The 22,862-nt window shown below is 46.7% G+C and overlaps 1 protein-coding gene across 6 annotated transcripts in view; it reads right to left on the reverse strand.

Moving 5' to 3' along the window:
* Window positions 1-22,862, reverse strand: part of RPH3A (rabphilin 3A) — a 216,738-nt gene that overhangs the window by 53,187 nt on the left and 140,689 nt on the right. For all 6 annotated transcript variants that reach the window (XM_074321945.2, XM_088801007.1, XM_088801006.1 and 3 more), the window contains one exon: window positions 6,285-6,373. In XM_074321945.2, the coding sequence (XP_074178046.2) occupies window positions 6,285-6,355 (71 nt within the window). In that variant the 5' untranslated portion in view covers window positions 6,356-6,373. The remainder of the gene's footprint in view (window positions 1-6,284; window positions 6,374-22,862) is intronic.

The raw sequence follows: 22,862 nt of genomic DNA on the forward strand, positions 1-22,862 counted from the left end.
CAGTGAATGAGATTTTAATGAATCCTGAAGGAGAGGATGGGGAGGAGGGGCAGTCACGCTCCAGAATGGTTTTACACGGGCCCTGCTCGTCGAAAGGCCCCTTTGGATGAAACTCACCCCGACCAGACTCCAGGGGGTGCCGAAGGGTGCTGTGGTTCCCCCTCCCCCTCAGAACGCTAGGGGAATCTGAGGCTCTTGCTAATCTTTTAAGCCAGATGGCGTTCCATTCAGTTCTTCTAAACTTCCACGCTCTCTCTCGTACCTGGACTTGGCACGTGCTGGTCCCCTGCCTGAAACTCTGTCTCTTTGTTGTCTTGCTCCGCCTTCACTTGGTCTCATCTCACAGTTGGCTTCTCCCATCATGACCCCAAAGTCTGGCCAAGGTGTCCCTCCCGTGCTTTTGTGACCCACTGTGACTGCTAGCACAGGTCCTTGCACATCGGAGTGCATTTGTTGGTGCCTGGCTGTTTGTTTGTAGGCCCCTCTAGACACACACTCATACTTTGTCCACTCCTGTATGCCTGGTGCTTAAGACAGCGCTGTTACACAGTGGACACTTGGGGAATAGGTGTTAGTGAGGGAGGGAGGGAGCAAGGGAGGAGGGCAGGGAGAGGGTGGGAAGGAGGAGGGACATACACTCGACCTTCAACTTTCAGTATTCAGGAGGCCTCTATGAACCTTGGGACCCTCTGGAGCCATGAACTTCTCTCTTGTAATGTTTATATTTATAACCTGACTGCACCTGAGCATCTCTTCCAGGCATGTCTGAATAATATAGTCATAAAAGGTAGGTCTAGTCTGGCCAGAGACCTACCAGCCAACAGCAGAAATGGTGGAACATTCAAATGGTCTTTAACAATCAACTAGTCCAAAGCTCCCATTTGACAGATGGAGAAAGTGAGGCTCAGGGCCAGGAAAAAAATTTCCTGGGATCACCTAGTTAAGTATTTATCAGTGTTGAAAAAGTGACTAGACAATTCTGGGCCTGATGATGCAGTCATTTTGGTCCAAAAACCTGAACAAATTATGCAAGTGTATATATATATATATATACACACACATACATATACCATGTTTCCCCGATAAATAAGACCTAATTGGAAAATAAGCCTTAACATGATTTTTCAGGATGACATCTCCTGAACATAAGCCCTAACGCATCTTTTGGACTAAACCTTAATATAAGACCCGGTCTTATTTTTGGGGAAACACGGTACATGTACACACTTAATATATACATATACACAATGTATATATACAAGGTGTGTATTTATGTACTACACACTACAAACACACACACGGGTAAGGCAAGGCTGAAATTCACACCTTCCTCTGGCTTAGCTCAGTGCTTTACAGTTTACAAAGCTTTCCCGTGCATCCCGTGCATCTCATTTGATCCCACCACCCGCTGGTGAGTAGGGAAGGGCAGGGTCATCACACCCATCTTACAAAGGAGATAGCCTGGGCTCAGGGAGGTGAGGGGCAGTGCCTATGGCCGCACTGACACTGAGTACCAGAGCAGGAGGTAGACTGGGTCCTCTGACGCCAGTCCCCGGCTCTCTGTGGCTCTGGGATAACGTCCCCATCATGGGGAAGGGCAAGATGACTTTCCATGGTTTCTGAATGCGCACACGCAACCAAAACCCGGTCTGCTTTGCAGCCGACTGTTCATTTATTGGACCCAGCATCCAATCTGTCATGCATATTTAGGAAATGAATCCAATTTAAAACACAAAAGTTGTGAGCAAAGATAGGATCTCTGAGCCAAAGGCATTTCACTGGGAAATCAGGCCGACCTCCCGTGAGGTGACTGAGACCGTATGTACAGCATGAAACTTCCCCCAAGCTCTGTCCTGCTCATCATCATCTTTTATTAACGGTAGCAGTTATCTGAGTTAGCGTTTGCTTTATCTACCAACAATGTTCCCAGGCGAACAGCTACAGAAACAAGGGCACAGAGTGGACAGGAAACTTGCTGAAATCCCACAAGTTACTAACAAGAATTAAATTGAGGGCTCTCCTTAGGAACACTTTCCATTCTTTTATCAAGATAGTTTTTGAAATTTGGTCATTTTGTTCTTAAAAGGGGTTTGTGTTTTCTTAATACCTTAAGTGTTTTTGAGATTTGTAAAATTTGCTACCTTCTTTTTTTAACCATCTCTCTGTAGGGGCCAGCCGCTTTGATCAGAACAGAGATATAAGTCAGTGGGTAGCAAAGCAAAATACTCACTGTTCTTTATCACTGAAGGAAGGCAAAGAAAAGAGAGAAAGAGAAAGTTAGGAAAGCAATCTCATAACAATACCAACGGTGTCTGGATACAAAATCCCGACGTTTCAATGACGATGACCTCCTTTCCACTGTTTTTCTCCTAGTCATTCTCATCTCAGCCCAGCACACGTAACACAAGTCAGCTGCAGAGGAGGCTTGTAAAATCCGCAGCTTTGACTGCAATGACCAAACCAGTTCAGCGTATTTGTTAACCGAGCTGATCATTTGTGTATTTAAATAATGGGTCTCTGGGCACTAAAGAGACGTCACTTCATGATGACATGGCCAGCATCACTCTCGGTTTCTGCTGTTTGAAACACTGGGGCTTAAGGAACGCTTTGAGGAGGACGAGCCCTGAGCAGTAACTGTAGCATCCAAAAGTAGAACTTGCAATGCCCCAGTTTTGGAAAGCAAAACTCCATTCTAGAAAGGAGACCAGCGTCTCCATTTACTAGGTGTGCATCCACAGGCACGTCATGTCATCTCTTCGTGCCTCAGTTTCCACCCCCAATCTCTAGCACCCTCTGGCTTGAAGGCTTGAAAGCTCTAGAGAAGCATCGAGTTTCCAGCATTTCTCCCCAGGTCTAGCCGACAGAAAAAGCTGAACCACTGCCCCACCTATGCAAGAAGCAGATGTATTCACCGCTTTCAAACACCGTCACAGTAGTGTTTCAAACACCATCGTTAGATTCAAGGAGGCTGAGAGGGAAAGGCATTTGAAAAGCAGTAAGAGTATCTGGCTAGCCAGCAGTTAACTAAGACTAGATTTCTTAATTTGCTGGAGAAAGATATTAGAAGTGTTAGCACATCACCACTGCAGCAGAATAGATAGCATGTGTGACGACTACAATAGAGCCATTAGCATTTATTGGAAAATAATTTTAATATCTGAAGACAATGCAGCAGCACTGAAGTCAGCCAGATGCATTCACAACGCCAACATGTTTCATAGGGAGCCCAGGAGCACTTTAATGAAATTGCATCCGGGCTGTTGGAGTAATTCTAATTTAATTGTAAAGCAAATTGTTTGGCTTTGTATTGACTTTAGTAAACTCTGATGGATGGGATTTTAATTAACTGACATTTCTAAAGCAAAATAAATATTTCACCCCATCCACCCTTAAGGCAACTGTTTATCTTACAAAGACACACTTTTTGACGGATGTAATATTTTCTGCAAAATCAGTTTGGCTCCAAGAGGACATCACAGAAAGGGCTTGGGGGAATGAGTTTCCTTTCAAAAAGGAAACCCATAGAGTTCTAGTGTCTTCAAAACTGCAAAACTCGTAGAACCGGAGGAGGTTTTAGGTACAAGGAGTAAAGAGACAGGATCTGTTGCTTCACAGAATATGGGGAGACTAACTCTTCAGAAAGACCCTTCACCAATACATAACTAAGTCGGAGATAAGTTAGAGCAAAGCTCTTTTCAAGCAGTTCTGGGATTAAAAAGTAAGGGATTCTTTGGTCCCCACTCCCCCTTTCAAAATAAATAAACAAAATACACTTCATCAAAGTTGAAAAAAAACTTTTCCTCTCCAAAAGACTCTGTTATATAAAAAAATGCAAGGCATGGCCTGAGAGAAAATATTTGTAAAATGTATACCCAACAATGGACTTTTATCTATAACCTCTGAAAAAAAACAACCTTGCAAATCTTAGTAACAAGAGGATAAATGACCTGATTTAAAAGTGAACAAAAGATCTGAACAGACACTTCAACAAAGAGGTTATGTGATGGCAAGTTATATGTAACATCATTAGTAATTAGGGAAATGCAAATTAAAACCACAAAGAAATAGCACTTGATAGTAATTAGGGAAGCACAAATGAAAACAACAAAGAAATACCACTATCACACACTGGAGTGATTAAAATTAAAAAGACTGACCATATCAAGTGCTGGTGACGAGGGAGAAAGCTGGAATTCTCACATACTTCTGGTAGAAATTTAAAGTGATATAACCAATTTGGAAAATGGTTTGGCAGTTTCTTTAAAAGTTAAACCTACACCTACCATATGCCCTAGGCATTCCACTCAGGCATTTATCCAAGAGAAATGAAAGCATATGATTATACAAAGTTTTATTTGTACTAGCTAAAAACTGGAAACAACCCAAATGTCTGTCCATCAACAGATGAACAGATAAACACATTGTGGTATCCATATAATTAAATACTATTCAGCAATAAAAAAGGAACAAACTATTGGTATGCAGAACAATCTAGATGGATCATAAAATAATTATTCTGAGTGAAAGAAGAGAGACATCTCCCCCCCAAAAAAAGAGTACACACTGCATGACTCCACTTATATAAAATTCTACAAAATGCAAACTAATTTATAGCTACAGAAAGAAGACTAGTGAATTGCCTAGGGATGGGTGGGGAAAGTGAGGGGCAGGAAAAAAGAGACAACAAAAGGACATGAGTATATACCAGGGGTGCCAAAAAATGTACACAAGTGGACACTTTGGTCAATGTTGCTCGAGCAGTAGTTCGCTGTCATCAGAAGTGTCTGGACGCTGATGGGAACCACTTTGAGCGCCTCTTGTCATTGCAGAAGTCAAATGTGATGTGTATTCATCTTTTGTTATCAGTATAGATTATTACAATTTTAATACAGTTTTCCTTTCTTAAAATGTGTATACATTTTTTCGGCACCCTGTGTGTGTGTGTGTGTTTGTGTATGTTTAAATATTATCAAATTATACTTCAAATGTGTACTGTTGAAGGTACATTAATTATACCTTTATAAGACAATTTAAAACAAAAACAAAGACAGAACCCCAGCAAACTGAATCCAGAACAGGGATCTGTGAGCAGTAAGCCACCGCAAATAGCACTGCATTCCAGAGGCTGACCTTGACCTCCTAACAAGGCAGGGAAGCTGAATCTGAGACCCCCAGCATGGAGCCAGGACCCTCCAAGGGAGCTCACATCGTCTGTGTGAGCAGCACACCTGACTCCTGGCGGAAGCAAATACAAGTCTCTCTGAAGAAAAATATCCCCAAGGTAGATAGAGCCCCAGGATTCTCACAGATTGAGCTCACAATAAAAAGTTACCAAGCGTGCGAAGGAACAAGTTCCTGTGAGCGAAAATCTGCAGGAACAATAAACAACAGACTTAGATGGTCCAGGGTTTCGGGCAGTGATGTGCCAGCCAATGTTCAACAGTTGAACCTATGGATGATTTTGAACCAACAGGATGCCAGGACTGGGAGGAAACACGCAATAACACACCATTATATTATATTTCACTGTACAGATATAATAGACATAAACAACACAGAGAATGACAAAAGGTAGCAAAAGAATAAAGTAGTGATTCATTTTGAGTACTTACCACCTTTGCGCTCAATATCATTTAATTGTAAAATTATATAACTTAATTTTTAATAATGGCCCTGTTTAACAACCAGCTTGCAAAATTTCTGGAAATGCAACATCAGCTCTTAGGAGCCATTATGGCACAGATCCAGCACACCCGAGTCAGGTGTTACTGGACACTGAATGCGAAGTTACTTTTATGTGAAATTTCCCAATTTTTAAATAATCAGGCCAAAAGATACAACAAAAACAAAAAACACACTTCTGCAAGTCAGAGTGAGCTGGCGGCCTGCCGGTTTGCCACCTTCCGTCTAGTCCACCTTCCTTATCGGATTGAGGAAACAGGCCCAGAGAGGGGAAGAGACTTGCCTGTGATCACACAGCCAATTAGCTCAGACCTAGAAGCAGAACCAAGTCTGATTCTAACCACCAGGTCAGGGCTCTTACCATTCCACCAGAGCCTCGAATGTGGGGCGTGGAGCTCAGAATTGACCCTTGTTATCCCAACGTTGCAAAGCAGTAAAATCAATGGAGAAGTGTCCACGACAAAACTCCCCCTGGGTTCCTTTTCCTCAACCCCAGGAAATTCTAGTTCTTTCCTTCCTATTCCTTTTCTTCTTCAGGTGGAGAACTCTCCAGACCTCGCTGACCAAAACCAAGGCACTCCCAGGGAGACCCAGTGACTTACTTTGATTGAAGGGGTCGGTCGCTGGGACACATCCAACGACTAGAGCTGTTGCTGACCACGGTATCCGTCATGGCAGGAGTCCCGCGCTCCTGGAAAACAACCCCGAGAGGACGTCACCCAGTGATTCAGCCAGTCCTTCTGTCTCAAGTTCCTACTCTAGGCCCAGCCGTCTGGGGGCCTCAGAGAAGAAAGAAGACTTCACCCAGCTTCTCCACTTTCCAGGGAGGGAACCTCAGGCCCCCACAGGGAACGTTCCTTCTGGAGGTCCCAGCTCCCTGCTGGCAGAAATGGACCAGAGCGGAGAGCTCCTGCCCTTGAACCCACATGCGTCTCATTCACCGACTCGAGGCCACACCCCAGTGGGTCCTCATCTCCCCCAAGGGTCTTGTCACAACATAGCCTTATGTTCTGGGAAGCTGAACAGCTGAGAAGTCGGGAGGGGAACAGGGAGAGAACTCTCTCCAATCCTGGCGCCTGCAGAATTAGTAAATCTTCGGGTGGGTGGAGCTAGAGGGGGGCTGATGGTTGAACACGTGGGAGAGAAGCCCCCTGTGGAGAAGCCATTTTGTCTGCTCCTGTGAGGTTAACATAATCATCCCAGATCAATATGACCATTTCATTGTTTCCACATGGAAAATGCAAAGAAAGGAGAGACGGCTCTTGCTACAAGGAAATCTGCTGGAAAGAACCTTCAGGTCTCATTATTGCCAGTGCTAAGACCTGCCCTGGGGCCCCCTGGGACCCCTGTCCCCCGCTGAGTGGCCAGAGCCTCAGTCCCTGGTAATGAGCCTCCTTGGTGGCCCTGGTCTGGACTTTGGCAAGTTCACTTGAAAGCCTCCCCTCCTGCTTCGTGGCAGAGACGAAACACGGCCCTGGAGGACCCCAGGAGGCAGGGAAGGCTGGGGCAACGGCTGTCCAGTCCCTTCCCAGGAGCTCTGACTTCCGAATTCTGTTGCCCTCAAGGCAGAACCTGGCCTTCCAGCCCTCTTCTGCATTCAGTCAGGCACACCAGGAGTTTGTTTCCTATTAAAATTCCACCTGCAAAGCCCAAACTCACTGGCTGACGGCCACGGAAACCACCCATGTCCATCGCTCCAGGCCAGCAGCCACCCTGGACAGCACTGGCTATTTCAGCTTGGCCACCCAGGGCTCTCAAAGACACTGACATTCCAGGATTGGACTCTTAGCTCCAGTCAACCGGGCCTGGGCAGGGAGATGGGACTGCCTGAGCAATCAGGGCATTTGAACACCTGGAGGCACAGCCCCAGAGAAAGGAGGGCACGCGTCCACAGGCAGATCTTGGCTGGGGGTGGAGATGCAGGTGGAGGGGGCAGGCATTGTAGACACTGTTGATGCTCGTTACAGGTGGTGCGTCCACCCCCAGCCTCTACGAATGGTAGCAACTAAGGGCTCACAGCAGCACCATTTTCCCGAGACTGGCTCTCGGCCAACAAGAACAGCTGCCTGGCCCAGAGGTACCCAGACCCACCCCTGGGAGCAGCCAAAAGCCGATGACAGACGGGGAGAGTATGAAACCACAGCCACCTTGTCTCAAGGTGGGATGGCTCTGTGGTGCCAGCACGCGCCAGAGCTCCCCGTGGCATCAGGCTGAGGCCAGACGCCAGCAGAAGCCACATCCAAGCCCAGTGTCCTCCACCACCCTGTTCTAAGTCCATCACTGGCTCAAGAAACCCCATCTCAGGTTCTGCTTCTAGAGAACTTGACCTCACGTGCCAGTAGAAAGGAGAATCTTAGGGAAGTGGGGTTCTGATCCCTGAATTCATGATGCCCCCCTAAGCTGGCCACCTAAGCATTGTCCAGTCTTACAAAGTGTGACCCTAAGATGGTCTCCTACCTGCCTGCAGATGACCCTCCATGAAGTCCAGCCAAGGTCTCAGGTTAGAGGGTGAGTTAATAGAAATGGAGAAAGTCCACTGGTGAGCCTCTGACATTTTCAGATCCCCCCCCACCAAGTTCCCATTGCCCACCACAGAAAGCCAATCACCATAATGAACAGGAGGCCCGAGACCGCAGGGAGGAACAGGAGAGGGAAACCAACGAATGATACTGGGAGCAAAAGTAGAGATGTGTGTGTCAGATAATTGGTAGAGGATTCTAGCCCTGGGCTCACTGTGGAGTCACTGAGCTGATGAGTCTATGAGCTGATGAGTCTAAACACCTACCACCGTCACTCACACTCACAAGTGCTTGTAGAATGGTAATTCCCTTTACCTACTTTTCTTAGATGATAGTTAATCTAACAGTAAATGATTAACATTTCTTGAGCACCTACTATGTGCTGAATTCCATACCTTCATTATTTACTTTAATCCTTACAATGCTATTTGTAGGTAGGTTGTATTTGCTTCCTTTTACAGGTGAGAAAGCTGAGGCTCAGAGTGGTTAAGCCACCTGCTCAAAATCACACAGCTACCAGGTAGCAGAGTTGGGATTTGAACTCTGTCTCCACAGCCCATGCGCTGCTACTCCCTATTGCATTGACACGAGTAGAACACTGCTCTCTGGGCTTCAGATTGTTGGGTTTTGATGAGCATCTGGGGGATTGGTGACTGTACACTCTTGGTCCTCTGGCCCCTGGTTGCATTCCCACCTTTCAGCCTCAGAGACAAACAGAGATCTGCCCACTCAGACCTCTGCCTGGAGACGCTGAGAGATCACAAGCTTCAGTTTGGTCAGGCCACAGTCATGGCTTAAGTCCAGTTCTGCAGCTACAGCTTCATACCATGACTGCCTCCCCTGGAAGCCAGAGGCTCCAGCTTTTTTCCCTAGGTGCCAGCTCCCCCACAGTCCGGGTGCAAACTCCAAGGAACAGTCTACTTTCGGTACCAAAACCAACAACAGGGGAAACTGACGGTTCCAATATCAAGGGCTAGCTAGCTACATGCTAAGGGCCTTTCATTTTATCTCATTCAATCCTCACAAATAGCCTTATGAGGTAGACGTTCTTCTTATCCCATTTTACAGATGAGTAACTGAGTCACAGAGAGTCTAAGTGGGTTTCCCAAAGTCCTGCTTGAAGTCTTTCAACGAAGAAATCTCCATGCCTAATAATAAGCACTAGCGAGAGGGATGGAAGTGCCTCTATGTGATGGAGTACTACGCAGCCATGAAGAATACTGAGATTCTTTATGATGGGTAGGATTGATCACCAAGATAAATTGTCTGGTGAAAAGATCAAGGTGTATGACAATGTTCCAGAACAACACTATTTGCACAAGAGAAAGTAGGATATGCACATGTGATTCTCGGCTGTATATGCATAAAATATTTCTGCAGAGAACATATAAGAAACTGATACCATCGCTTGTCTCTGGGGAGGGGAACTGGGTAGCTGAGACGGGAAGGAGATTTTTCATAATGTACCCCTTTGTATTTGCAACCATGTGGCTATGTTAGCTATTCAAAAATAAATGAACATTTGTTTTTTAAAAATATAATTGAAAACTGATAAAGTGCTTTGATGGCTGCCTATCACACATAAGATATAAGATCCTCTCTGGGACCTCAAAGAACTGCCATGAGCCTCTGCTTGCTACTCTCACTGTATCTCTGACCACATTCCAGCCACTAGGCTTTGCCTCTGCTATTCTCTCTGCCTCTGACAGCATCTTTCTCCTACTGTCACATGAATGGTTCCTTCACATGCTCTGCTAGTCTGCTAGTTTCTGCCCAAATGTCACCTCTTCCAGGGAGCCTTCCATGACTACACTCTCTAGGTCACCTCCTCTCATTGCATCCTGTTTGTTTCTTTTATATTTATCATGATGTGTAATTATTATTACTTTTTATTTATTTGCTGTTTGTCTCTCCACCTGTTTTTGCAGATCCATGACAGCACGACTCAGGCCTGTATTGGTTCAGCAGTTGCAGTGCCTGTGCACGTCAGGCCCTCTTCATGGGCCTGGGACCTATGCAGTCACACAGGGCCCATGCACAGGAGGACCCTGCACCTGGCTTGATGCTCTGCTGGCATCACCTTGAAATTCTTCATAATTTTTGGACACGGGGCCCTGCGTTTCCCCTTTGCAGCCAGTCCTGAGAATGCTATATAGTAGATGCTCAGTAAATCTTCACGTAAGTCATAGAGCTCAGTGAGAGCAGCGGACACTCAATAAACCCACATGTAAGTGGCAGAGCCATGCTGTGTTCCAGCCTTGCCCACCCAGAAAAGCCCAATTCAGAACCCTGCATCCCGTTTTTGCATTTTGTTCTGCCTACTTCTCCCTGGCTCCTTTAGTACAGTTTGGTAAGGAACCGCGCCTCCATTCCCCAGAATCCCAGCCGGTTTTAGATAAACTGAAGAAAATCAATTCTTAAAACACACTTAGCTTCAGAGCCCCAGCAGGGGTCTAAGCAGGACTCAGCGGGTCTGGGCTGGTGGGGGCTGCGGATGGGCTGGCGGGGGCTATAGCTGGCACGTCAGGGCACTGCAGGGAACCAGCACAAGCTGCAGTTGTCTGCATGGAGTTCAATGCCACAGTCGGCCTCCCAGCCCCACAGTCTTGGAATCAAACCAGATGCTTCACAGCAGAAACTGCAGCCACCAGCTTGGACGGTACGCAGGCCGTTCCATCTCTCTGTCTCTTTTCCTGCTCTTCCTCGCTTCCCCTGAGCCCAGCCCACCACTGGCCAATTAGGAATCTGGAAAAACTCACTCAGACTATCTGATGGGGTGGGGAATGCAATTTACATAAAGGGCCTCAAACAGGGTGGAGGGGGGGACGTCCCAGGAACAGGATCCAGGCTGAAAATATGTTTTTGCTTGGCCCATGCAGTGTTTTTTAAAAGTAAAATTAAGCCAATACTTTGAAAAGCACAGGATTTAATGAAAAAATACAGATTGCCAGCTTCTCTTGAGAGATGGGAAGAATCAAAAAATATTTATAGAACATCTATTACCATGTGCCAGACACTGTTCTACCCTGTTTCCCTGAAAATAAGACCTAGCCGGACAATCAGCTCTAATGCGTCTTTTGGAGCAAAAATTAATATAAGACCCGGTCTTATTTTACTATAAGACCGGGTATAACATGACATGACATGACATGACATGACATGACATGACATAACATGACATAATATATGTAATACCGGGTCTTATATTAATTTTTGCTCCAAAAGACACATTAGAGCTGTTTGTCCGGCTAGGACTTACTTTCAGGGAAACACGGGAGGTACTGGGGATACAGCGCGAAAACAAACAAAAAAGAGGAAAACCATTGTTGTGTTGCTTACCTTCTGGTGGAGAAGACAATCACCAAATAGTAAGTCAATCGTAAAACGTGTCAGCTGGTGATGAGCACTTTAGAGAAAATAGAAGAGCGACTGGTGCTTGAGAGGGAAGGTTGATTTTAAATAGGTGGTCAGGGGGCCTCTCTGAGAGATGAGGTTTGAGCAAAGATCTGAAGGGACTCAGCTGCGCAGATATCTGAGGCAGAGCATTCCAGGTAGCGGGAAAAGCAAGTGCAAAGGCCTGGGGGTGGCATGTGCTTTGTAAGTTGGAGAAACGGCAAGGAGGAAAAATGCCTGGAGAAGACTGAGCAAGGAGGAGATGGGTGGGAGCTGAGATCAAAGCAGTAGTGGGGGCAGGGTGGGGGGCATGTCAGACAATGAGGCCCATTTAGGCTTCCTGTCTGAGTGACGCAGGAAGGGCTTTGAGAAGTGAGCTGAATATGTTCTATTCTGTCTCAACCATGCATCTAGCTTTGACTGTTTGCCAGGCACTTAGGGTTCCTACATACCATTGCCAAGGCAAGGACCCGCCAGCAAAGACAAAGATGGCAGTCTCCTGCCTTGCCTAGTATACGTGGTGGAGCTGAATGCCCCTCCACTTGCCCGCACGCCTTGCCATTCCAGCCTCCTCTCTCAGAGCCCCAGTGTCCCCCTGACACGTCCAGCTGCCGTTGGTTGTCTTTGTTCCTAGAGCCAGCTGGGACGTCCCCAGCCTCCCCTGAAGCTGGCCATGGCTGGAACTATAGGCCTTGGGTCCTTCCACAATGAGCTGGTTGGTGCTCAAGACAGGACAGAGACGGGCCTGAGAGATGCTGTCATGCAGGGATTCTGGTCCCGCTCCCCGCACAAGAACGCAGGACATGGTGAGGCCAAAAAGGAACACCATGGAGCCATGGATAGGGCGTTCATACCACTATACTCTCGCTGGTGGCTGCTGGTTGCAAGCCGCACTTCTCTGCCAACAAACCAACCAGCCTGCTAGCTGCAACCTGTGCTTCTCTGCCAACCAGCCAACCCCCTAGTGTAGCCACGGCAGTTATATTAGTGGCTAATGGCTAACCCGTAACAACTGATGGCCACCCAGCCACAGCGGATGGCCATCTACTACTGGAGCCAGCACCTTTCCACGTGAGGCCGAGAGCCTGGAAACTGCTCTCTGGGACTCTGTCCCCACAGATGCTCAAGATGAAGGCACCTCTGTGCTCCTGACCTTAAAACAGAGCAAACTCACTGTCACCTCCCCATGGTTCTCCTGTCACCATATAGCAATAATCGATGGCTCCGGCCATGAGCCTTCAAACAATCCCACAGAACAGTCCCCATTTACAGGTTTTTAAGGCAGGCTCAAAGCCCATCCCCCACTGCTCTGAAAGTTCAGCAAGTTGCAGTGACCACTGGTGGGGAGGGGCACTGTTGTTTTAGTTGCTGCAGCTGCCCCATCATAACCCAGTCAGTCGCAGCCAACATACAAGCTGACCACAGACGTGAACAAGCCCAGCCAAGATCATCCAAGTCTGGCTTAGAGCAGAAGGACCACCCCAATCACTGACCTAACCAATCATGAGATAAATAAATGGTTGTTGTTCCAATCTATGGGGCGCTTAGTCATGCAGCAAAAGCTCACTGACAGAGCAACCCATCACTGCAGGACAACCGCTGGCCTGAGACCCAGAGTCCTGGGACCCAAGCCCCGCTGTCTGCCCCTATTCATTTTCTGCGTGACTCTGGCAAGTCACTTAGTCTTTTGGGGCATCAGTTTTTGCATCTGTGACGTGAGGACATAAAAATTCCTATCTTTGCCATGCCTACCTTGCAGGGCTGTTGGGATGAGTTGATGAGTTAGCACGTGTCAGGGACCTTTTCAAGTCTCAGGCAAGGAGGTCACTGTTGATATTTGAGGGTGGGGCTGGAGAGGAGAACAAAGGTCTAAATCCCAGGTGTTTGTTTAGGCCTGAGTGACACACTGCATTGGATTTCTGGAGTAGAGATTTCTTGTTTTTGCCTGTCCAGCATTATCTCCCCTTTTGGGGGGAGTAACAGCACCCTAATTTTCCTTCGCAAAATCATCCCTCTCTATCAACCAGTGTGGTTCAGGTGGGGCTCACACACACTTGGTCCCTAGAGGTAGGCCAATGACCCTTGCCTGGCCAATCCATGTGCTACACCCAAGGGCTACAGTGATTGGTTTGGGGATAGGCACATGACCTGATAAGGACCAATCAAGGCCTGACCTAAGACTTTTGCTGGAACTATATGGAAGCACTCTCTTTCCATTGTAGTTGTTAAGCTCACAGAACTTGAAGCTGCTGTCAGTCACTTTTGCTACCACGTCGGAAAGGCCTGACAAAGGATGGAACTAGAGCTGAGAGATGGAGAAAGACTGATTCCTGATGATGTTGTTAGAATGCTGGATCTAGCCATACCTGAATCTATCCTGGCCTTTTTGGCTACCATGAACCATTATGTTCCTTTTGTTTTTCCCTCAAGTCAAATTTAAATTGAATTTCTGCCATTGCACCCTCCTGAGCTCCCTCTGAGTGTCTTCATAGACCAGCTATTTTGGTGCAAACAGGGATCTCAAAGGCAACCAGAACTAGGTGAGGTCTGGGGAAAAACACACACACACACACACACACACACAAAACATCAGCCTTCAGCCACTCCCTGTAACCTGCCCCCTGCTATTTCAGAGGTGCTGCTACCCAAGCTCAGGACTTAAAGGAGGACAGGAAACATTTATAAAGCATCCACACGAGACCTGCTGAGACCCTGCATTGACAATTAAAATTCAGTGACAATAAACAGAACTAATTAAAAGCAAAACTAAATACTTAATAAGACAAATGAGGTGGCATTATTTAAAGTCAGGCTGAGAGAACTGGCATTAATTAAAAATGAAAACTAATTTCTTTCCCTCCTCTAAAAAAGGTGTGTGTGTGTGTGTGTCTAGAAAAGGTTTAGATTTGTTAATGTACAAAATGTCATGGGAACAGACAGATTATAGAATTGGTTTTGCCTGGGGATGGGGGTTGAGGGAGTCTTCCCAGAGGAGGGAAATTTGGTCTGGGTCTTGAAGGATGAGCTGGAGTGTGCAAGACATGAAGGCTTGAGGAAAGGATGGGGGAAGTGAGTCGGCAAAGGCTCAGAGGATGCAATGGACATGGAATGTTTAGGGACTAGAGAAATTCTTGAGATGGGGTCTGGGGTGATGGGAGGGCAGGGGAGAGGGGGAAAACAGGACCGAAAAGAGAGAGTAGGGCGAACGATGGATCCCTCTTTCTACGGGTCAACAATGATCGTGCAAAGTGTCTCTAGAACTCTCCACCCAGACAACGCCCGCTTCCATTTAAAGATCTAGCAGCTAAGACCACATGCTCTTAGTAGACAGTTCAGCAAGGTGATCTAGGGTATGGGTTTGGGGGGCCAAGCCCATTCTGCCATTTATGAGCCTGACAAGTGTATTCGCCTTCCTGAACCTCAGTTTCCTCATCTGTAGAGTGGGCACAATAATAAGACCCATCTCAAAATAAAGGTATTATAAAAATTAAAGGCGATAAGGTATGTGAAGCCCTGGCACAAAACATGCGCCTGGCACAAAACATGCACTTGTCCAGTGAGAGCCATCATTAATTTATGTTAAGAGTGACAATAATTATCTCAGTTATGTTTTCTCAGAGATGGAAGGCCAGCTTCGGCACTAGAAGGAACTGTCTCCAGCTCTTTGCAGCCAGAGTGAGAACATGAAGCTTGATAATGATGAACGATGGAAATAATGACAAGACCAATATGTTATTATGATCATAACAATAGGATTGTATTAGGTTGGTGCAAAAGTAATTGTGGTTTAAAAGGTTAAAAATTGCAAAAGCCGCCATTACTTTTGCACTAATCTAACAGTAAAGTAAGGGTCATTTGTTGAGTGCTGTGGTTGTCATTAGTGTGATGCCTCAGTATTTCTGGCTCCCCACCACTTGATGGGAAGACCCTTCCCTCTCCCTTGGAAGCTGGGAGTGGCTGCATGACCTGTTTGGCCAATGAAAGTCCCCAGGTTGGAAGTCTAAAGCTGGTTCATACTTCACCACGTCCCTCTTTTCTTGTCCTGACAATCATGGGTGTGTGAGGATGGTGCCCCTCTCAGCCTGGGTGCTGTGTGAGCACCAGTGCAGAGCAGACATGCCCTGCTAACCCTCCATATCCAGGTAGCAAGAGGGAAAAACAAATCTCGGTCGTTTCCACCACTGAAATGTTGGGGGTTGTTTGTTATTACAGCACCACCTAACCCACACGGCCTGTGCTTCCAACAGGCCAGGAACGGCACTAAGTGTTTCATGTGCAGCATCTCATTTCATCTTCAGATCGATCCTAGAAAATAGGATCTTTTATTAGGCAGTTTTACAGATTGTGAAACTGAAGGCCAGAGAGGTAAAGACATTTGTCCAAGGACACACAACCAGTAAATCAGTCACAACATGGTATGCTTTCAAACTGAGTCCACAGAGGTAAACACTGAAGGCAGGGCAGCACATTCAGAATTGATCTTTCTGAGGAGAATGTCTCCTGCTGGACAGGGGTACCCCAAACATTTCCTTCCTCCCCTGGGTTATGAATCCCTCTGAGCCCTGGGTCTACAAACCCAAATGCCGAACTACAAACTGCAAAGGCAGATAGTGTTAACAGCCGGCAGGGCTCCCTGCACAGTCTAGCCAATTACTCGACTCCTTGATAAAGTGGAAACTTGCCTTTGCTGTGTTGTTAACCGAGCTTATCCCTGCCCCAGCTTATCCCTGCCCCAGTGACACTGTCGCAAGCAAGAGACAGAGGAGAAGCTCAGGATTTATTTCTGCACGTGTGCATGTATGCACAGACCCTTGGCCCCAAACAGGGAAATGTGATTACACATGTCTGCATATTAAAACAAGTCAGTTAGCTTAATGGCCCCGGGCTGCCACGCAGGCTCAGGTTGCAATGAAATTCATTCTGATTAAAACTCAGCAGGAACTGACTGACTTACAGCCTTAAATCTCATCATGCCATGGAGACCACAAGTGTCATCCTGATTCTTCCTGTGCCATAGGGACGAGATACACTATGGTCCCCAACCTACAACGGTTTGACTGAACGATTTTTCAACTTTACCATGGTGCAAAACTAACAATTGTTACCCCAATAAATTTAATAAAATAAAATTTAAAAAAAAAGTGATATGTGTAATAAATTACATGAGATCAATATTTTATTATAAAATAGGCTTTGTGTTAGATGATTTTTCCAAACTGTATGCTAATGTAAGTGTTCTGAGCACATAGCTTAGGCTAGGCTAAGCTATGATATTCCGTAGATTAGTGTATTAAATGCATTTTCAATATACAGTATTTCCAACTTATGCTGTGTTTATTAGGATATAATCCTATTGTAAGTCAAGGAGCATCTGTACTCAGAGCGGAGAGGGGAATTTGTCCCTTTAAAAAATGACAGCAGCCTCCTCATCGGAGGAGTATTTTTCACAAGTCATGGATGGGAGACACAGCATTCCCATTTTACAGATCAGGAAACTGAGGCCTTGGTTTGTCAAGGTCACACTGATAGCAGGTGGAATGTCCAAGGACTCAGACCTGAGTCTTGTATAGATGAGACTTCTGACTACCCTGCTCTAGTAGTTGCCAGTGCAAACAATAGAATATTTGCTTAAGCATATTAATTTGCTTATTTTGTATGGCAAATATGGTTGCCCAATGGCAGCACCATACGGTCCAACATAATAATAAAAATACCTTTGCTGCATATCTTCTATTCACTCCCCCGATCATTTGCCCTCCATCCTGCTCTGTGCCCTGGAGGCTGGCCTGTGTGGACGGCATCAACCGCTCCCTTGCCTTCTGGCTTCTGGTTGGGTTCATCTAATGCAAGACACCAGCAGGAGACGAGGGGGTGAAGAGGGACAGGTTGGGATATTTATCTCCTGGACCCCTCCTGCTGGTCACTATGGGCTGGCTGTGACCCTCTACTAAAGGTCACAGCTCTTATCAGGAGGACCTCTCTGCATAACCTTTTCTGTTCTGGGTCCATAACTGTTCCCTCCCCTGTCCCTCCAGGCCTGGAGATGAGGAAGGCCCCCTCTGTTAGATGCTGGGGTGCTTCAGGATCCTGGTTTCCCCTTGACCTTGCTGGTCTGTTCACATGTCTGTAAACAGTCTCCCATTATATGCTCCTCATGAACTGCTTTGGGTGTTCGACCTGCTTCTGAGTGCCAGGCAAAGTTCTACGCACTTACCTCACCTCATCCTCACAATCACCCAATGAACGATGATTATTCCTCTTTCACAGGTGAGGTACCTGGAGCACAGAGAGGTTGAGCAACTTCTCCCAGGGCGCACAGCTAGTAAAGGATGGGGCCACATTTGGAATGCTGGCAGGGTGGCTCTAGGACTCGTGTTCCTGACCAGCTCACTATCCTGCCCTCTGGGTCTGTACTCAGCAAAGGTGCGGTAGCACAGAAATTAACAGCAGACTTCAGACAGGCAATTTCCATACACTACCTTCCACGCCATCTTGTGATGCAGGCTCTGAAGTTATTCCCATTCCTGAGACTCAGAGGGGAGCATTAACTTGCCCGAGGTCACCAGCCAGGAATGGTGGAGCCAGACAGGGCATGAATAGGGTATAATACCAACACTCTTAACTACTACTCTGGACAACCACTCATATAACAAGGTCACCTGGCCAGACCTGGCCTGGCACTAACAGGGGGAAGGTATAATAAAGGAGAGTCTGGTTTAAGGTAAAGAACAGCTTTCTAACCAGTGGAGGTATTTTACAACAAGAGGTGTTGTTGTAAAGAGGGCAGTGTGCTTTTATGAAAAAGCCTCTTCCTGCATGTGGAAAAAAGAACGGCTCAAGTTCAGAGACTCCTCCCTCTTATACGTGGGCAAAACTCCCCTTACTGACTCCTTGACTTGGCCCGACTCTCTCATCAAGCAGGCAGAGCCAGTGTCTGGTTACAAGAAAGAAAAAGTACTCTGGCCTTAGATGCTCTCTGCTCCAGGAAAATGCATACTTTCACTTCATCCTGCATACTTTCATCTTCATCTAGAAGATGACACTGGGACCCAGGGAGGACTCTACTTGTCTCTTAGCCTTACCACAACACACACACCCACGCCACCCTCATTGCACCCACGATACAAATGTCATGATAGAATCTTCCATCAGGAGCGCAGGCTTTGGAGTTGCATGGATCAACCCCCAGCTGAACTCAAGCTAGCTGAGCCTGGACCAATTTGAACACTTCAGAGCCTTAGTTTCCTTGTCTGTAAAATGGGGGCTGTAACAGCACCTACTTCCCAGGGTTATTGAGAAGTTCAAGTGGAAAAAATGGGCAGTACAGGGCATGGGGGCCAGAGCTGGCACAAGGCAAATCATCGCTGGGTGTTAACCCGGGTGCACTTGCAGAACGCCCCCCCCCCCAAAATAACCTGGGTTATAGGGTCTCTGGTCGGAAAGGACGCTTCTTGCCTCACACAGTCCAGCCGTGGCTACTTCCCTGGGATGTGGATTTGACAAAATCTGAGACCACTTCAGAAAAAGCAAAAGGCTTCTCTTAGTTCCCATGAATAATAGATTCCCGGCACTCGCCTCCATCCCTCCTCCTCTCCTGCCCAGACCTGCCTGGCGCCAGGTGGGGGCAAGTACCAGAAATATGGAACTTGGTCAGTTTGGCTGGAGAACATGAATGAACCACAAAGTTCCTGGCCCTCTCCCCACGTCCCCATGGCAACAGCCTTCGGAACGTCAAGTATGGGTGCAGTGCTCTGCAATTTACAAAGCCCTTGTAATCACCCAGACAGGTGGGTGTCATGACCCCCATTACTGGAGGGTGAAGAGCGCAGAGGTTAAGAGGGGACAAGCTGCCAGGGTTCAAATCTCAGCTCTGCCTCTTTCTAGCTGTATGATGTTTGGACAGTTACTAAACCTCTCTGTGCCTCAGTTTCCTCAGATGAAACACAAGGATTATAATAATAGTGATAATAATACCTATCTCATAGGGATATTGAAGGATTAAGTGAGTTACTACGACCAGTACATGAATAGTTTTAAACGAAGAGGAGTAAATAACCCTTGTCCCGTCTCCAGGATATACAGGCTGATAATAACAGCTACAATGGTATTTACTATCTACTATGTGCCAGGGGCCACACTAAGTCATTTATATACATTGGCTCATTTAATTCTTGCAAAGAGACACCACTGAGTCTATTTTACAGATAGAAAAATCGAGATTTATGAAGGCTAACTGGCTTTCCCCTAGACCGAATTAGAGCCAGTAAATAATAGGGCTGGGAGTCAGACACAGACCTGACTGACTCTAAATCCCCCCTACCATCTTTTTCCTCCTCCTATCCCACTTCATGGAACCCTAATAAATAGGGAGCATTTATCCTGTTCCAGGCTCAGTGTTAAGTGCTTTACGCATGTTGGTAGTTAGCACAGTGTTATCTAACTTAATTCCCAACTCAATCATTAGCCCCATTTTGTACCAGGAAACTGAGGCGGGGAGAGGTTAGGTTTTGGCCCAAAGTCACCAAATGGCAGAGCCAGTATTCAAATCCCAGCTGTCAGAACATACATATATATGGCACATGTCTCTCTTTCTCAGTCTCTCTCTCTCTCTCTCTCTCTCTCTCTCTCTCTCTCTCTCTCTCTCTCGCACACACACACACACACACACACACACCTTCAAGCTACATCAGATATGTCACCATTCATCCCCTAACTTACCTTTGGAGAGATATGACATCAAAACTACATCTGAAGTTGGTCTACTTTCTCTTCTTTTCAAAGCTACTCACACCAGCAGGTGAAGCACTTACATTGCATTAGGAGCAGACAGGGACACACACACCTTCTCAACATCTCACTTTCCAGGAAACATCTTTTCACTAGTCAGGAACGTACATGAGCTGTCAAAAGTATATGAAGCCAGCAGCAAACATGGGACACACAGGCTACAATCCTCTCCGTCTGGGGAAGCAGGGCAGACTGTCACACTGATGTTCCTCAACGAACATCCTCCCACATTGCCTAGTCCCCTCCACGCTAATTCTGTGCATGGGTTTAGCATGTGGCTTTGTTTGGCCAATGAAAAGTCACAAGCAGAGGCTTGATAAGTGTTTGTCCATTGGAGCTTATCCTCTGGAGTGTTCCTACTACTATGTTAGAAATCCAGTCTATCCACGAGGAGGGAAACTGAGGCTTCCCAGCCAAGAGCCTGGCTAAACCACCAGAGATGTGAGTGAGACCATCTTGTACTACCCACCTTTCCAGCTTCCAGATAACTGTAGCCACATGAGTGATCCCAGGCAAGACCAACAGAAACACCACCAAACTGATTTCAGCCCAAATCACAGAATTGCAAACAAATAAACGGTTGTGCATTAAGCCACTACCTTTTGGAGTGATTGCCACGCATAGCTAACTGACCCTGTCAATGGGCCATAGCTCCTGTTACCCCTCTACCTCCGCTCCCCTCCCTGCTCTCTTGCCCAGAAGGCTGACTTGTATGTATGACTTCAATCCATTCCCTTGTCCTCTGGCTTCCATTTGGATTTAGTCCATGGAGAGTAAGTACTAGGAGAGACTGAATGGAGGAGCGTTAGGTCCGGGCTCCATTCCTGCAGTGTTGCCATGGGCTGGCTGCGTTCCTAGACACAGATCACAGCTCTGGTCAGCAGGCTGCCTCCTACAACGACATCCCCTGCTCCCACCATTCCTGGTAATGCTAGTCCTCTCCCCCTTCACGACTAGGGGTGGTAACAGCTCCCACTGTTAGCGTTGAGGTGCTTCACCAACCACGGTTGGTTTTCCTTAATCCTGTTCATGCTTTTGTCCCTCTTACAAAGGCCCTCAGATTACGCAATTTGAGTTGCCATCTGTTTCCTACTGGAACCCCTATTGACATGGGCAATGGAAACAGTGCATGTTTCCCACAGAGGCAGAAAACAGCAGCAACAAACTAGAAGCCCTCTCTCCTGGGAAAGGTTGGGCAGAAGTCAGCAGAGCTGTGGTTCAGGACCATAGACAGCGCCACACACGCACTTTCCAGCCCAGTTGTAAGGAATCTACATCAGAAAAGTCAACTCCCAGCTCTGAGGGTAGTCACATGATCCTGGTCCGGCCAACCAGCCCTGTTTTCATGACTGTGACTGATTCAAAATTGGGTAAGTTACCCAATGCAAACCAATGAGACTCAGTCCTGGGACTTTTGCTGGAATCTTAGGAAGAAAGTTCTCTCTTTTTGTCCTCCTGGGCTGAAGCTGGAATAAGACAAACTCGGACCTGATGGGGTTCTACCAGGTGGAGAAAGCCTGCCTGTGAGGCCCACCCAGAGGAAAGCAGAACTAAGAGATGATCAGAATTCATTCCGAACGCTATCTGTGAGCCCCTGGAGACAGTGGTGCCCCAGCCATGCCGTGGGCTTTTTTATTACGTTAACCAATAAATGTCCCTTTGTATCATTTGAACTAGTTTGAGTTAAGTTTACAATCAATGTAATACACACACACACACACACACACACACACACACAGTTCTCATTATTTGCAGATTCCATGTTTGCAAATTTGCCCACTCACTAAAATGTATTTGTAACCCCACAGGCAATTCTTGCAGCACATTCATGGTCATTTGTAGACACACACAGAGTAGCTAAAAAAAAAAAAAGAGTTGCCCAACTTGCATGTTACCAGCTAAAGTCCAACAGGTGACATTCTGCCTTTTTGTTTAAGCTCTCACACTGTAACTAAGTGTCTTTCTCCAGGTCTATTTATCACCACATTTGTCGCATTTTTGTTGATGATTTCGCTGTTTAAAGTGGCCCCCAAGCATAGTGCTGAAGTGCCGTCTGATATTCTTAAGTGTGAGAAGGCTGGGATGTGCCTCACAGAGAAATTGCCTGTGTTAGAGAAGCTTCGCTGGGGCATGAGTTTTAGTGCTGTTTGCTCAATGCTAAGGCATCAATAATATATATTGTTATTGACTGAACATTTGTGTACCCCAACATTCATATGTGGAAACTCGGCCCTGCAATGCGATGGTATTAACAGGCGGGGCCTCTGGGAAGTGACAGGCTTATTGAGCATGGGACCCTCATGAGGGATCGTGGCTCGCAGGAGTCACACGAGAGTTTGTTTACTCTCTCTGTTCTCCGTGTGAGGACACAATGAGAAGTCGGCCGTCTGTAGCCCAAAAGAGAGCCCCCACCAGAACCCAACCCTGCTGGCACCCTGATTTCAGGCTCCCAGCCTCCAGAACGGTGAAAAGCACACTTCT

Source organism: Rhinolophus sinicus, chromosome 9 (genome assembly GCF_057876585.1).
Source record: "Rhinolophus sinicus isolate RSI-liver-muscle chromosome 9, RSI-T2T, whole genome shotgun sequence".
In the NCBI taxonomy this organism is placed as follows: Eukaryota; Metazoa; Chordata; class Mammalia; order Chiroptera; family Rhinolophidae; genus Rhinolophus; species Rhinolophus sinicus.